General features: G+C 39.2%; 1 protein-coding gene across 3 annotated transcripts in view; it reads right to left on the reverse strand.

The window, feature by feature from the left end:
- Positions 1-17,931, reverse strand: part of si:dkey-237h12.3 (teneurin-3) — a 135,099-nt gene that overhangs the window by 72,210 nt on the left and 44,958 nt on the right. For all 3 annotated transcript variants that reach the window (XM_046030484.1, XM_046030485.1, XM_046030486.1), the window contains exons 3-4: positions 12,381-12,606; positions 4,556-4,794 (exon numbers count right to left, since the gene is read on the reverse strand). In XM_046030484.1, coding sequence (XP_045886440.1) covers positions 4,556-4,794; positions 12,381-12,606 — 465 coding nt within the window. The remainder of the gene's footprint in view (positions 1-4,555; positions 4,795-12,380; positions 12,607-17,931) is intronic.

Consider the following 17,931-nt stretch of genomic DNA (forward strand, 5'->3'; position numbering starts at 1 on the left):
AAATTTGCCCTGTGGAACGCCCCCACTGACAATGAATCGGAGGTGGAATTTGTAAGTTTATATGTTTGTTTGAGCCCTGGCATCCACATGGTATTTAGTGTACAGAAGCACTAACACTTCTGCACTGGAAAATGCAACATGAGCCACAGAAAATCCTCCTGGCTGCTCTCAGAGCAAATTCCCCATCTTGTTCACATGATTCTTGGTGGTCTTGTTACCTGGGAAACACAGTGGTAATTGTGCTGTGAATAGGTGAATGTCATATTCTTTCCTTAAATGAAAAAAATAATATTATTCAGCTAAGCAAGCACCTAAGACTTTAAAACAATAAATAAGTTTTCAACTTCTTGAGTGTTTTCTGTTAAAATATGCAAAGGACGCCCTTCTGATGGCCATCGTCACCAAGAATAATTAGTCCATTTACCAGAGAGAGAGGTGGCCCATCTGGAGTCACGGTGTGCCAACAACAACTTGGAGCTCAACAGCCTCAAAATTATTGAGATAAACATTGTTTTATGCTGGAACCTGCTTGCACATCTCCCCAGAAACGTCCCCGGGGGACTCCTCAAAAATAAGCCGCAGAGCTCAGAGCATGGCTAAGATGTTCCTGTTTTCTGGGATAGTATCTGCAACAACCTCAAATGGAATGACAACATCTCTAACACAAAATCGACCAAGACAGGGTTTGTTTTTTGGTCCTGTGGCAATTGAAGCCAGCTCACTGTCTCTGTGGGATTTATGGAATTTCTTATTAGTATTAGATTAGAATCAGAAGCAGCCCTTTTTCCAACACAGTGCTCCTCACTTATGAGTGGAGCCACCTGTATCATCCACTCTCCTCTGATAACCAGTACGGCCTTGTTAAAAACAAAATCATTTTAATCATTTTCATCACTTTAATCAACCAGCCTTCACTAAAAACAGAACCCCAAATTGATGTTCTCCTTTTCCACAAAATATAAAATTTGTGTTACAAGGTTTCAGGGAATTAGTTTCTTATAAATCTGTGAGGTGTACTTGTACAAAGCGAAAATAATTAATGCTTCATTTAAATACACTTTTAATTAATACATTCTTTATATATTAAAAAGCTAATGTCAGACATCAGGTCAAGTATATCATCTCCTCCTTATAAACATTTTGATCTAATGTGTTCAGCGAGGACATTGTTGCATTTGTTTTGTTTGAGGAGTTCAATTTAAAGTGCATTTCCAAAAATCCACATGCTGTCTCTACATCCAATCAGAGCATCAAAGCTGGACTCGGTCCTGATTGGCCTCCCTCTATCTCAACAATTGTTGAAATCCTTCCAATCAGGCTAGTTTGCAGAACTGGAACTGGAAAGCCTCACCTCAGCAGGTTTCCCTCATTTGAATTACAGGACCTGCTGTTGTCTGTTAGCCAGGGTCCAATTTATGAGCAGGCTATACTTCAAATTCTTTTAATAAAACATTTTATCTGAAGTATTTGTTTCTAAAATAGCACAAGGTGTATTAGACCTAACCTGAGCTACATTATAGAACAAACATTTTGCAATATGGTACAGTTAACTTTAAACACAGTCCCATTTAACATAACATATAACAGATGCAGTTGTGCCTGTATTTGTCTTTGTACTAATGGGACTGCGAACTGACACTGGAAAAGTATGAGTGCACATTGTAGCTATTTGAGTCATTGCACCTGGCAGGTGAATTGGCGGCGGATGAAAGAGAGGAAGTGGTGGAAACACTCTCAGACACCTGAGGCAAGTGGCAGAGGGCTGCATCTGTTTAACTCACACACACGCACACCAAAAGCTGAAGCACCAGGCATACACTCTGGGATCAGGCCAAAAATGCATTTCCCAACAGGTCTACAATTAAACAAGTTGGTGATTGTTGGGATGAAATTGTTGTAAATGAATCCAATCGGCTAGAACTGTTAGTGACAACAGCTGAACAATTGACGTTTTTCTTGTGTAAACTGAGCAGATCTATCATGAATACAAGAATAAATAAAAATAGCAACTGACTCTTACAAACAGAGGAGCAGCTAAGTTATAAAAAATATGTATATATACTAATTTTATGATACGAGATCATGAACGACAACAAATATCAAAACAGTTTAGTCAATAAAGGGACTGTGAATATTGATATTGATATGGCGCATTTATGACCTCTCCTCCAAGAGAGCACTCCCCTCTCTATTCACCAATAAAACACTGGTTATAGGATCTTCCCAACAACCCCATATTTCTCCTTATACAACTGTGTCACATTTCCCCTGCCTCCAAGCTGGATGAATACTTATATATCCGCTCAGGGAGAAAGGCACAGTGTAAAGATTAAGGGCTTGGATGACAAGGGAGGGCATGAGGAGAGATGAATCTGTAACGGGTTTATTGCTGTGGTCAAGATTCTAAAGGTTAGCAAGAAGTCAGCTTTGACACGCTGTAAAAAAGATTTTTTTTTAAATAAAAAAAAAAACCTTCGAAAGCCTTCTCATAGGAAATACTGCCTAAAGGAGGGGGAGAGGATGAGCATTGGTTTATCTTCCTGACCGAGATAAAAGCATTTCCTGTTTGACAGAATGAGCCAGTTTTGGTTCTAGCACAACAAAGACTTTGTGAACCAAGGTCTTCCTTAAAGTTCAAGTGTTTGGGACCGCTTCCTTTGTTTTAAGAGTTCAGCTCCTCAACTTGTGTTTCATTTTGATGTTGCCATCTGTGCTGGCCATTTGAACCTCCCTGCCTGTGTTTTAAAAGAAACCCCTGAGGTCATAAATTGGCTGACGTTCTGTGAACTGGGGATCAGAAATGCGGGGATGATGCACCACCCTCTGTCAAAAGGAAACAGACAGGAATGTCTTGATGGAAACTGTACTGGGGCCATATCTGCCTATCTGACTGGGAGCTTAGTCAGACATACGCTACTGAATCATATCAGGACATCTGCAATTTCTGCAAAAAGGAAAAGGCAGTGAAATAGAAATACCCCTGGCAGAGATGAAATTTCATACAGATTAAGAGGCATGTCGGCTTCATCACACTAGGCAGCTTGTCTATCATTGGTTCCGTTTGACCGAATGACATGTCTAAAGATTGTCTAATGGCACCAAAGATAATAGAGTCATGTTTTCTCTCCCTAGAACAGAAAGAAATAAATAGCTTCTGGCACAAAAACTACTGGTTTTCACATACAGGGGTGACAGCTTGTGCTGCACCTCCACATCTGACAATTACATAGTATTAAGTGGCAATATTTGGGCCAAAGCCTTGATGTATTGATAATTTTGTCTGGCTACATGGTTGATTTGTTCCAAATGCAGTTTTAAGATGTAAATAGTCCATAATGTCAGCATCTAATAGTCTTAACTTGCATCCGCTCAAAGAGTCATGTGTAGGATGTGTAAATATCCTCATGCCAGGCTCAGGTATGTATATTTTCTCTGAATTGCCGCTCCAGAAAATCAAGGGGAAAGTTCTGGTCTAAGCCCTCCGACGGTACAGATGTTCAGCCTTAAATGTCTGGTAATGTGAGCAGTTTACGGATAATTTTCACCTCCTGAACTGCTTCCAGACACAATCAGGGACTGAACTTTCTAAGTGGACCAAAGTGAGGAGGTAAAGAGAGGACTTTTTTTTAATTGTTACAGTGGAGCTGGTGTGGCCTGGAAGTTTGAAGGACAGATGTATTTTAAAAGGCTAGTAGCAGTGTGGCTTGAACTGATAAGGCTCAAGTGTTGTTAACTGTACAGAATTGTAAGAGTTGGAGAGAATGCATGGGTAAAAGCGAGACAGTAAGAGTGAGATGTGAGCAGTCATAAAGTGATTTGGGGTAGGTCCAAATCAAGCTTTAACTAAGTGACAGCAAGCCCAAGTCATCAAATCATAACTCTTAATAAACAAATTGCAATTCAAGATTAAACACTTTCAGGTTTGAATGATGACCATTCAAATGGCATGGTTTATGGTTTTGACATTTTCCTTTCAAAGAGTTTTTTTCCATTGCTGGGACAGAGTCCCTTCAGCGCACAGGTCTAATAACTAAATATGCAAAGACTGACTATGGCTGTTATTTATTTTTTATTGAGTTTTAATTGAGTTTATTGTTTTTGAATTAAGTTTTTTCCATTGCCAGGACCAAGTCCCAGCTACACATAGGTCTACTAACTAAATATGCAAGGACTGGCTGTTGATGTCTTGTTTATTTTTTATTGTTACTGGGTTTTGTTGAAGTCTCAAATCAAAGAGTTTCTAAGTGTCAAGTCAAGACCTCAGGGAGTCAAGTTTTAAATTAGTTAAATCCAAGTCCAGCCTCACATCCCAATTTTTGTGACTTACTATAAGTCTGACTCTTGACATGTGTTTGTTTAAAAGAGACTAAACTAGCTGGTGTATAGCTCTAATTAATATGATAATCTTAGTAATAATCTTAATCCCATAATCTGTCACACACTGTTTAATCTAATGATGTAATTTGGCTGTGTTTGTGATTTCAGAACACATAATCAGTGATAATTATTCTTATGTATGTGATCCAACTAGATTACAGTCTGATCTCAACCTTACCTATGCAGTAGCAGAGAATGATGGACAGAACCACAGCTATCCCCACAGCAATCAGGGCGGTGCACTTCCAGGAGCAATGTTTAGGCGACTTCTTGAACTTGAAAGCCCCTCTGGACAGGCTGTTTCTGGGTAAAGGGCGAGCCGGTGTGGAGTAAACTGTCCCGGTTGCCATGGTGTAACCTGGGGCCGCTGCACCAAAGAAAGGTGTCGTTCCTGTACCCGTTTTAAAAAGAAAATGCCTGCAGTGAAGAAAACAAAAACAATTAGGAGAAAAGATTCAATACAGCATCCCAAAAGTCAAAGGCTTGATCTCTGCAACGGCTCACTGTATGTGTCCATCTTTGTCAAAATGTTATTTAGTTGGATAAAAGACCCCAATTTGTTCCTGTCCCCAATCTGCCCTCAACAGCCTGTAATAGTACACCCTACAACTGAAGAAGCTTCTTAGATGAGAGGCGAAACCTCTTCACACATCTTCAACGAAGTCCAGTTGCCCTTGTTTCAACCCTCCTTGGATAACTATGACCTGGATGACTGAGACACAGACATCCTACAATACCATTAACTCCCATGTGTATCACACTGTAAGAGGAACTGGGTTATAATTCCAATATTCAGTATCGTGACATTGGAAAAGGTGAACAAAAAGTACCTCATAAAAACAATCATCTCCCACTTGCCCTTTTACAACTGGGCCTTTGCTAATAGCCCATTATACCTGGGGTAATTAAGAGTGTTTAATCAAATGCACTATGGAGTGATCGTCCTATTAACTTTTAAACCCCACATGAAAAGCTCTTAAGTAAATGAATTAAGCCTTGTTGCCACTCTTGCCACTACTTAGAGATTAATACCCAAATGCCTCCAGGCTTATAGGGATGGCCAGGGAAATTGGACAGATTGACCATGCATTGCAAATGCTCATCCAATCCTGATCTGTGGAATTTGTTCATTTTTAAACAAATTGCCATTCAGTTTTGTTGATTAAGAACTCTTGTTTTCACATAATAGATAACTATAATTAAAGTCTTAAATCATTCACCAGGATTACTTTAGGAGTTGAGCATATGCATGACAGTAAAACATGACTAATTAAAAACACTAATAAAAAACTAGAATAAACTAGTTCAACACAACCCTTTTTATTTATTTTGAGGTTCACTCTGCATGAACTCTCTCCTTAAAACCGGAGAGAACCTGGCCAGCACCATCACAATATCATTAGAATTAGAATAGTGTGGGTTGAGTGCCTTGCTGAAGAACACCTCAACATAGGTTAAATAAAGTGGGATAAGTGTTACAAATTCACTTGCTCGTCTAGGTTTACTCTCCTGCGATCTGTTATTACCAAATTAAAAGTTAAAAATACTTTCCTGTATAAGATGTGAGTTCAAGTGGTTTAAAACATCCACTAAAAACAATAATTTACAAAGTAATCTAGCAACAAAATATTGCCATTGCAGCAGTAAACAATTGCAACATATATAATATAAAAAATTAAAGTGAAAAAATAGTTATATAAATACCACTTTAAACAAACAAATGTTTACAACATCATGAAAGAGTTTAATTTCAGAGAGTAAGGTGTAGAGAAAGCACCGCTCATCCTCCACTTTCTGCTAAAAGACTTAAATAACGTTTTAGACTCTTTTATGTGTTCTATAGATCCCGGGAGGAGCGGGTTACCATGGTAACCACTAATTTAAATACACCAATAAACTGATAAAGCAGTGTATGCTCATCAATTATTTGTGCGGCATCTGTGAAGTTTCCATGTAAGTTTTGCAAAGGCTTTTTAAATCCTGACAGTGAATTTGTACTAAAAGAGCCAAAGAACAGCTAATTGGGTGCATAATCTGAAGCTCAGCAGTTAAGGACTGAAAATCCATGTAGTGACACAGAATTTCCCTGATTATCTGATAGGAACGGTGAGTCAAAAAGCTAGGGAAGCTGTATTATAGTTAATGAAAACTATTTAATTAACTATAATATTCTTTTAGTTGGACTAAACGTTGTTTATGAGGACTTTCAACTCTTAGTGGTCCAAAAGCATACTAATGAAGTAAATCAGGTATCTGTAAAATACATTTAACAGAAATGACACATCATAAACCTACACCATAATACATTGCTCATGTTTCCACCATGTTGCTGATATTTCAGCTGCCTCCTATCTCCTATGAGGTTATCTCTGGGCTTGAACCTGCTCTGATCAATTCTTGACTAAAAAGAACAAATGTCAGATTTGGATCGTCTGGCTCCTCGATGCCCTGACTGACACGTGGAGTCATGGACAGACAGGGATTCCTTTTAAAGGTTACAGTGTGTCACTGCTAGAATGACAATGCCCCGGTCGTCCGCAACCTTGAGAAGTTCAGATTCTTCAATCTGGAACAATCTGTGCTGTAGCTGCGGCAGAATCTATAATATGCAGTTGGGTATGAATTGAGGTCAAAACTTGCACAACGTTGGAGGCGGCAGACGTGTAGTCAGACACAGGCAAATACACACTGCTATCTGGGGAGTTAAGTGTAAGTGGATGCAAGCTGATGAGGTAGACAGAAAGGGACGTGGGAGTTCATGTATGTGTGTGTTTGTGGGGAGGTGACTGCAAGTTGCAGAGATGATGTGGAGGCAATTTTGCCTGTAAATAAAGGTCTCACATCTACCTGGGCTTTTATTTATGCAAAGATATGAGTACATAATGTTCTCATGGCCTCCAAGTCGAAGACACCTGAACTAAAAACCCCAAAGGCACATCTGCACAGTGCCACAGAGCCTATGATAACATTGAAAACTGATAGAGAGGGCATAATTTAATATCTAAATAAAAACATGTGTAACTCACTGAACAATCTGAATGAACATATAATTACCAGAAACATATGGCACACCGAGGGTGGTTTAAAACTAGAAAGTCAGCTATATTTCAGTCATTTATATTGTTTTTTACAAGAGAGTGAAACTGATTGTTGTCAGAATCTGTGTATACCAGTATCACCGAGACAAATCCCTGCACTGGACATTTTTTTTGCACTCTGCATTTAAAGTAATTCTGGTGCTGATGTTTTTCATGTCTGCCATTTGTGTTCTTTTTTTTCCTAAAGAGCAGACTAAAGGGGTCTTAAGAGGAAATGCTGTTGGACATGATTAACAAACAGCGGACCAGTGTAAATGTCTACAGCTATACACACTGGATGACCGGCTGTAAATTGATTACAGCCAGTGTGATGCAACAAGACACATTACTATGCTAATCCAGCCAGTCCTAGTGATAGCAATGTTGTGAAAGAGAGAGAGAGAGAGAGAGAGAGACAATCAAGAGAGTGTGAGACTGAGACGGGAAGAGAGCATATGAATGGCTGTGTGTCAGTGTGATCGCAGTGCGTTTGTGTGCACGCCTGTCTGCCCCATTGAGAAGCCTGTAACACAAAAGCAGCAGCCAGCCTGGTCTCCTCTGCTCTCACAACATTGCTTGTCATCAGGATGACATTTGAAAACATCCTCACAGAGGACAAAAGACTAAACAGTGAGTGGGTGGATTTGTCTACGACTAAGCTCCAGCTGAACGGGTGAGAGAGCACACTAGAAACAATGCAAATCGAAGCCCTCAGAATATGTAATCTGTCTATTAGCCGCTGTTCTGTGTTAGCATTAACATTTCAAGGTGAGAGCTGGAATAATCAGGGCGCTTTAATACACGGCCAAAAAAAAGGCTACAGATGTGGCGGGCTCTCGTTTTCACACTTGCTACCGTCGCCGTCGGTCTCCCCCAGATCACCACCTGCCCTTTCGTCAGGGGGCCTGCCAGCAGGTGCTATTCTAGTACAGCTAGCTCTGCACCAGTGTGATGGTATTTCAGGCGAGCTTTTTTCCACCATTCTGCCCACGGAGATCAGCGTGGTGCCATCTTGAGTCACTCGCTCAAGAGTGCTCAGATTGTTTGCACATGGAATTTATTATATTTAAGGACTTTGATAAGGTTTGGCATAAGAAGTGCTAAGCTCTAACTTACACAAATTTAAGGTGGTTTTTGAATGTAACTCTAGGCCTGAGACACTTACTCTGTGTCTTAATCAATTGTGGTGTGGACATGTTTCACTGCAAGCCAATTGCTGGTGTATTTTAGCAACTGCAGGTTAAATTTCTCTTGTGAAATGACTTTTTATGACCTATTCAGATTACTCTTCACCATGCATCCTTTGTTCATGTAAGCTTTTACATGTGCTAGCAAAAATAATCTGAAGCAGATGTACTTAATGCTGCCAGCAGCAGTGGTTTATACAGTAGCCTAAAATAAGCAATATATTGTAGAACTCTGGAATCACCACAGAAATGTGCTTGGCACTAAAGATGTTGGCAAAATAAATAAAAAGGAAAACACACGCGAAAAAGAAAAAAAATACATCTTGAGTATGACCACTTTGTCTACACCACATTCCACTTTGGCAGGTAACCAGCCATCACTGTAAGCTCATTTCTATTCCAAAAGGCTAGTTGGCTGGTATCTTACACATGACTAATCAGTCCTGGTGCAATCCTGACAGTGTGGCTGGTGTACAAAAAAAGTTCAATTTTCCTCCTCTGGTGTGAAGCATGTCTCTGACTCATGATTTACATGTGCATCCTACACAAACAACTACACACAAACCAAATCCTATTTGGATTACCTCTGCTATTCCTTCTCGCACCCCCCCCTCAAGGAAAATTCCATCAGGAAAATGTACTGTCTGCGGGACACTGTACCACATGATGATTTTTAGAGCTGAGACATAATTTCATTTCACCAAAGGACTCACTTGACACATGAATCCAATGGGGATTGACAGTACATTTATAACTGCAACGTGTGGCTGGGCAAGCCTGCAAAAGATTCATTCTGAAATGTCATAAGGACAGTTCGAACTGAATCTCATTGAATGTAAGTGTAAAAAAAACCCAGCTGAAGTGGGATCCAAAGGACATGCATATGTAAGAGAAGACAGCTACCTGTATCTTATCTAGTGGAGCATTTACAGAGTGACATAAAGGCGTCAAAAATACAAATTTCACACATACTGGTAAAGTCTATTTTAAACAAAGGATTATGTACTGCTCTAGAATAATTACCGTATATGTGCATCGGTCTCTTAAGGGACATGGCAATTCATTTTGTAATGACATTCAGTGGAATATCTCTAATTGAAAATATCACACAAATCAATTTCAGTGAAGCTGTGTGGTTAGTATGGGAAACCTGAGGAGTTTATTAAAAGTACTCCATATACTAAAGATCTGAATGTCTCCTCTGCACTATTGAGCCCTTTAAATGGAGTGCTCTTAGCCTGCATATAGAATAGCAGAACAAAAGCTGAAGTAGAATAATTTCAGAGAATTAAAATTTTAATTATTCTGATTCATTGCTTGTCATGGGATCAGGTTCGCTCCCAATCCTGTGTATGTCATTGTGTTACTCAAGTTTGTGTTTCAGTTCATTAGAGACAACTTATAAATGTTCTTCAGAATTGCTGGACTCCTTGTATGTAAGTATGGACTAAGTATTGTTTTTGTCATACACTGTATTTGTGTTTACCCCCACAATATACACTGTAGCCGGGTCCAAGTTGCAATACATTGCATTGATGTTTGTTTCATTTAAGTAAAAAATTAATAAAGACCTGTAAAAGAAGGTCCGATACACATGTATTAGATCTTCTTAAATTGAGGGAGTATATGAGCCACAATCAAACTTGGTGTCTTCAACACAGCTTTGACAGTACGATCACAGATTCATTCACTCACCATTTAATAATGAACATTAGTTACAGTAGTGGTTACTGAGAGCAGCACTTCACTCATTTAAAAAGAACACTGAAAGCTATTCACAGTGAAAGCTAGTTGATATGAAGTCAAATTAGCAAACCTCTGCTTGGAAAGGTTACACAAACGTAATAATTACAGCTAATTGCTGAAAAGGAGGTAATGCTGTCAAATGAGCACTTTATTTTCAAAGTCATGTCACAGGAAATATATTAAGATATAAGAATAAGATCATAACATTGTGATATATATTTGACATTGTGATATATTTTCTTAATCAACTGCCTTTTACTAATTATTTACTGTCGGCACATCAACTGCAGAAGAAAAAAAATCCATGTCGAAGTTGAAGAAGAAATTCACCTCCCGGTACCTGAGGCCAACTACATATGTGCTGTGCCAGGACTTTGCTGCCCCAAAACCCCCTGAAGGCAGCCTAATAAATACTTTCTGGAGCTTCTGTTTACATTTCCCAACCTGGTGGTTTTCTTGACATCTGCAATTATGTGGTGAACCAGGTCTTCCCTTTTGGCCCTGTTGGTTCACAGCAGCCCTCTGTTCCCACCCACTGACAAGCACTTGATTTAGAGTCCACTGTGGTGATAGTGATTTATGCCTCATCTGATGATAGGTGTGCACATATTGTTTAGTCGATACGGCTAAGACAGCTCAAGGTCATTGCGCGGTTAGTATTCAATCACTACATCTTCCCCAGAAAGTGAAACTGTCGCCACATATCTCAATAGATTCAGTCAGATCATAAGAGGTTGTTACTCCATGCTGCCACAGAAGAAATTCAAAGTTTACATTCATCTAAGCCTCGGAAAGGGTACGCTCTGCCAGGGAAATATCAGGCTAGAATGCAATCATCTACTCGAGGCCATTTCTGAGTCAGAGCGCAATGTACCACACTTCATTAGCCAGGATATTTTGAGCTCACTGATTAAAAGAGATGTAACTGATGTTTCAGGAGGAAAACTTGGCAAAGGCTCTTATGACAAAGTAGTATCTTGCACAGCAAATTTTGATATAACACACAATCCGCTTACCAAGTTCCTTGTTAAGTTATAGCCTCTTTGATTTGAACTGGCAAGCTCTCTGATATCCACATAGTTCCCTCTAATCATGCATCGTCCTTCTGAGCGTAGGTCTGTCTAATTTAGTAATCAGCCCTCAATCGTGGTGCATATAAAAAGCAAAAAACATTAACACTTGAGAAAATTATTCTCAAAAGAGGTGAAACAATAACCATATTTTTCAGTCTCTGCAAGCACATAGTTTGTGGTGTGACAATTTATCCTGATGAGGTGTAGTCCTTAAAATAGGCCTGAAAATCAGTCAAACTTAAATCCTGGAGCGAATTATCATTTTATTATGTTGGAGTAGCACTAAAAGCATTAATAAAATCAGTTGAGAATTATTGTTTACTTTGTTCATTTTTCCCTTGCTGTTTAGTCTTGGGGAGGATGTAGGCTACCAACTCATACAAACTGAGCTTCCACCAGAAAGCAAGAAATGTTTAACAGGTTCATGCAATCTAATACTAAACATCATTCTGCCTAGATGGGCGATGCTTAGTTGTGTGCTTCCCTGAAACCCTTGCAGGTGTAAAGGTGTGATGGAGCCACAAAAGTGCAAGCATTCATATAAAGCTGGTAATTCATGTTTGTCAACAACAGACACACTGCCAGTTCAGTCACTGTTAACCCTGACTGTGAGTCTCAAAAAAAAGGCCAGTAGATTTTGGGGTAACTAAAATGAAGCAAACAAGTTTTTTAATTAAATTAGAAAAATATAGTTATAGCTAACATTTTTTTCTCTTGATTTTCAAAATTAAAATGTATAAAATTCAAATATAGCATAGGTCTTCCAAAGTTGCTGAAACTGAACTGAAATTAAACTAAATATTTTAAACAGCAGCGTGGCCCCACTCATTTACTATTTTCTGAGTCAGTGAAAATGGCTTCATAATAACACCTGGACCTGAATTTCCCAGGTCTGTTGTAGGTCCTTGTGGGTCACTCACCTGCTCTCCAGGGCCACATTGCTGCCCAGGACCCAGCTGTCCTGCAGCTGGACACATTCCGCCGTACTCTGCAAGTCGGCCGCCAGGCCGGCTGTGGGTGGGGGGCTTGGGCTCCTCTGATTGGCCAGTGAGCTGCGACTCAGGGACGTGATAGACGGGTGCTGCTTGTGTGGTGGCGGGGCTGGTGGGAGAGGAGGTGGGCCCTGCTGACTAGATAGATGGTCACCTGGAGTGAAGCAGAGGGACAGACACATCAGAATATTAATTTGTTTAATTTGTTTTGCTGATTAAAATTACACCTAGATTCAAGAGACTGGATTGCTAAGAGACAGCAGATCCAACCACGCGTCTGCCTTGTATGTAAGATATGACAGCATACAGCCACCTAACAGACCCAGAAAAGTAAATACAATCAAGAACAAGACATTAAAATGAGCTGCAACCACTGCAAAAAGAAAGGGAAATAAGAGTTGCTTTTATGGTGACACACATAATAATTGTCGCAAAACGCCACACGGCTGACAGTTGGGTTCTCTTAAACAGAAGGTCACTTAGAGAGGCAGCTGTTCTTTTATGGGCGCTTAACGCAATGTTTCACGTTTGATTACAGCCAGAGAAGACTCTCAAATAACTAATGACCAGAACATCCATTAGAGCTCTGAGAGAACAGGTTTTCCAATTTCACACAAAGCTGTGTAATTGCCCCCCAGAATGGCATGCGGTGATTATCTATCCATCTTCCCTGTTTAAAAGGTAAAAACCCACAGTGCTGACAATTCTGATTTGCTCCAATGAGCCCCAAATGGGTATCGTCTTTCTTGCCTTACATAGGCTTCGAGTAGACTGAGAAAGCCGGCAGTTGCGTCTTTTAGGAGTTGTTGTTTTTGCACTGACAGCATGAATTTTTATAAAGCCTAAAGGAGTTAAATTTAGAGCATATGAACGCTGGAGGTCAGTTCTGGTGCTTGATATAACCTTTGCTTTCTCAACCATGCATGAACACCTTGTGGACTTAGCCATGGAACAAAATCAGCTCTGTGCTATTGGCTAGACAAAACAACTTCACTAAAAGAACACTAGTCATTGTTTTGAAAAGAGCATTTTATGATCATGCAAGTTTTGTCACTGCTATGTTCTTGTGCTTTTTGACTGTGCCCTATGCATAAAAGAACAAGTAGTTTAATGAAGGCAAATTAGCCGTGGTTCAGCACTAAACATGTATGACATTCTGAGCTAGGAAATTATGTTCACTGCTTTGAGGTAAAACCCTTAAGGCTACTGTTCATGTAGGGTATTGGAATGGCTGAAGATTATTTCTCATATTCAAAGGAGGCATACATCAGAAATAGATTGTAAGGAGTACCAAAAGTAAAACTGTTCTCCAAGAGTTAATTGCAGGGAGAGTGGCAGCTTATCAGGGGCAGGTTGAACCAATAATTTTTGTGACAGAATACAACTTTAGAACATCCATTTCATCTGTACAGACAGACAGACAGACAGACAGACAGACAGACAGTCAGACAGACAGACAGTCAGTCAGAGATAGACATACTGTAGATACATAGATACACAGAATGATGAAAAATGAATGGTGTGGAGCAGAACCAGGAGTGACAAGAGTGCACAGAGCTGGTGCAGAAGGCCATTCTAAAATAATTAATTTCCCATTACAGTTTGATCAAACCCAATCAAATTTGATCCCCTCATCACCCCACACCACCTTGTTCAAAGTCAATTCTGAATCCTAACACATGAATTTCCTGTGATCAACTGCGGAATTGGCATTTGAAAAAAATAAGGCTGCCACAACTTAGTGATAATGAATACAAGACATCCCATTCATCTCCTGGGCTACACTGTGAGCCCTATTAGAAAAGTGCTAAGTAGGCTAATAGAAATGTGGATTATCTACCAACACTGGCTGCTTTTACTCCACCTACGGGCCTCATTCCACTGTTTGAGCTCCCAGCAGCCACAAGCTCCACTTTACATCAGAAGCATTTTCTTATAAAATCAGCACACACTAGTGCAACAGTACAATGCCAATGAGGGGGTAAAGGGAAATGAAGCAGAGCAGACAATCAGATGGGCTCTGAAAAACACAAAATTATCTGATATGGCTCTAATATGATTATTTTGAGGAAAACACATTTTTTGTATAATGACGTGAAAAAATTATCAAAAACAAACTAAATGTCCATTTCAAGTACTCAAATGAAATTATATTTCATTTGAAATAACTGCAGCAACCTTTTAAATGCACAATAACCACCTCTATGTAAAAACAGTGAATCTTAGTAAACAATCCACCCTCCTATTATGCATTACAAATAAAGATACATGACAGATATTGCACAAATCTGTATCCATTTATCTTCATGTCAACATATTGATCCATTGGCATAAAGTCAAGTCAACATCTTGATTGCCCTTGTTTAGTTTGCAAGCTGTTCTGCTGCTGCACTGCTTGCTTTGAAAATGCTGTACAGTCATTTCAAACCAATAAAAATATACGTGGTGCAGGTGCATTATGGTTGATGGGAATAGTGCCGGCACAGCAAGCACAGAGACGAGTCTCAACAAGCCCAAAAACTGTCACTATCATGACTTTATGGTCAATCTTGAATCAATTTCTGATGAATCAACATGTTATAAGGCATGCCTGAACTGTAAAACAAAATTAACCATGTTTTCAGGTGAAAACACATGCAGAGCATAAGGTTCTCAAATACCTTCAAAGGCGAAAGGATTTGACATGGAGCAAATCTGACTGCATAATCCCACAAAGAACTAAAGCGGCATTAAACCCCATGAACTGAATTAAACCTACTATATACATACTTGGGAAAACAGCACTCAAAAGCTTTTGGGTATAAATACGGTCTTTCACTTGAAACACTGTGTTTGAGTTAGCTGTGAAGCAATGAAGTGAAACAGTCAATCAGTTTTGGTTTTCTGTGAAGATAAAGAAGCAAAACAAAAGTCTAAACTACTGAAATGCAAGTCTGAGAATATAGCGTTTTAAAACAGAGAATGTTCAGTTGGTCTGAAAAGTGCACCTGACAAATATTTTCATCTTTATCCTCTGAATCTTTAAGACGCAGGGTTCTGCAGACAAATACACCAACCAGGCAAGATCCAACAGCCTTGAAAAGCTGCTGATTATTTAATTTTAAGTTTATTTAACTTGTAATCCTTAAGATTTCAGTTGATTCCTTGAGATTGTTGTTGATTTGGAAACACCCATAGTTACTACTGGTAACAGCAAAAACAGTTTCACACTACACATCACAGAATTTGGGGGGCAGCAAAACAAACTATTGTCATTTTAATAATGAAGTCCGAAAATAATTGGTATTTTTCCATCATTCTCTGAGCAACACCGATCTAATTTTATGCTGTACGAGGCATGAGTCTGCGAACAGCAGGCAGTGAAAGGAGTTGGTTACCTCGCTGACATGGTGGAGGTGTGCAGCCTGTTGCCTGCAGCTCTTCATCTAACAGCTCACTGTGGCTGCTCCTGACTGTTCCATTACTCCCTGGAATATTGTGTTGTTTTGTAGACGCATCTTTAATGAACTACAGCAGTCAGTGCGTGTTTAGTGTATGCAGGCCAGATATCTTCACAAGTCATTTTATGCAAGTCCAAGCCGAGTCGCAAGTCTCTTTTTGTGGTTCATGTTAGAAATAGCCACAGTGCAAGATGATTATTTCTTGTAAATGCACTCTGTTTTGCATGTTGATTATCTCTTATTTAGCTAGCTTTAATTCAATTATATTACTTATTCCATAAGTATAAACCATACTATGCTGCCTCGCCTAGTATTGTTGCCTGTATTTGTTGATATGGACATGTCACCAACTAAACCACTTGCTTTGGCATGTTATTTGCCTTTCCAATAGCTCAGGCAACCAATACCATATGATTATTCCTTAAGTATCTATCAACATAATCTTTACAACGTAAATAATGAATGTGGAGGGAGCAGCCCATTGTTGAATGAAGCAGGGTAACCCTTCACATCATGTGTAAAGCCCAGTAGGACTGTTTTATCCGCCCATATTTACTCTCTCCCTTCTTACATTGTTACTTTAACATTTTCAAATGACAAAAATAAATAATTTGTTTTAATTTTATATAACTGTAATACAAATATTCCAAAGTTTAGTAATTGTCCTACTGAGGAAGAAGCAACAGCTGTGACAACTAATCTAAAAAGGCTTCTGAGGGGTAACTGCACTAGTCACCTTTGAGATATTATACAAGTTATGCCCTTTTAAGTATTGAGATCTGAAACTTGACTCTGTGTGGATTTTGAGTGATTAATTATGCAAAATATTTCCTCAATTAAGGGGGTTTCTCATCCCTTTAATCTTTCTTTGTGAGGTCAAGATCAAATGGTGCAATAGTTGTTTTTTTTTTTTTAAAGAGACTTGTTTATAAGATTTCTCTGTGCATCAACCCATTAAGTGAATGTTGACCTTGCATGTCTGAATTTTTATCCAAGAATTAACATTTTAATTGCATGCTCCATTTCATATTCAACTGTATTCAAATACATTTAAGTAGTTCTGGTGTGTATGTTGTTTATTATTTGAGTATGGACCCTTAATATTATTTGACACCATGTGTTTTCTCGTGTACTCAATTTCCCTGCACGCAGTAGGTGTCAGTATGTTTGAGTGGTGTAAGGTGCTGTGCTTTCTGGTCTCCAATTTTAGGCGTGGGGTTGAATCCAATTTCTGATAAACAGTTTTACACTCAGGACAGAAGCTCCCTATGATGAAAACCTTTAAGTGATAACCTCAATGTGATTCCATGTAACTCAGTGAGCAAAATGTAGCACCAGCAGTGCAGTGATTCATTGTGCATTCTCTGTGTACTTCACTGGTTTCATAGGAGGTTTCAAAGCCACTGGGGCAAACCATGCTAAAATATGGATTTTTGGCACTGTAGCACTTTGAATTAGATTATCCACTGCTTCGCATATGTTGGATTGTGTGTGTGTGTTTTTTCAAATAAGCGCACTAAACAATGAGCCTTAAGAAAGCTTGGCATTGTCTTCCATCAAGACAGACCAGGAATTAAGCTGGCCTTTAATGTGCAGGCTCAGTCACCGGGAAGGCAGATGAAACAGCTGTGTGGTTCATGGGGTTTTGCTTTGAAATCAGATCAACACGATGCCTCCTTTGCATAATTCCTCAACGTCAGCTTGTCATCATATCCATCAGCAACATGATTTAAAGGACCTTTGTGATTAATACTGCATACCAGCTTCTGAAATAACAGACTCATTCCCTTCTTAATGATGCTTGTGATGTTTATCAAATGATGCTTAAAGAACCCTTGATGTTTTTACAGAAACACTTCCTGGAGTAGATCTTTGTTTGAGTTGCTTTTAATACTCTGGTTTGTGGTCTCAACATTGACTCATCACAAGAGAAAAGTTCATTGTGGTATTAGTGAACCAAAATGTCCATGAGCAGGAAAATACCCCACAATATGCAGTTTCCTTAGAAAACTGTTTTCTGTAAATAATATCCAAAATAT

The sequence above is a fragment of the Micropterus dolomieu genome, linkage group LG19 (genome assembly GCF_021292245.1).
Source record: "Micropterus dolomieu isolate WLL.071019.BEF.003 ecotype Adirondacks linkage group LG19, ASM2129224v1, whole genome shotgun sequence".
NCBI classification, from domain to species: Eukaryota; Metazoa; Chordata; class Actinopteri; order Centrarchiformes; family Centrarchidae; genus Micropterus; species Micropterus dolomieu.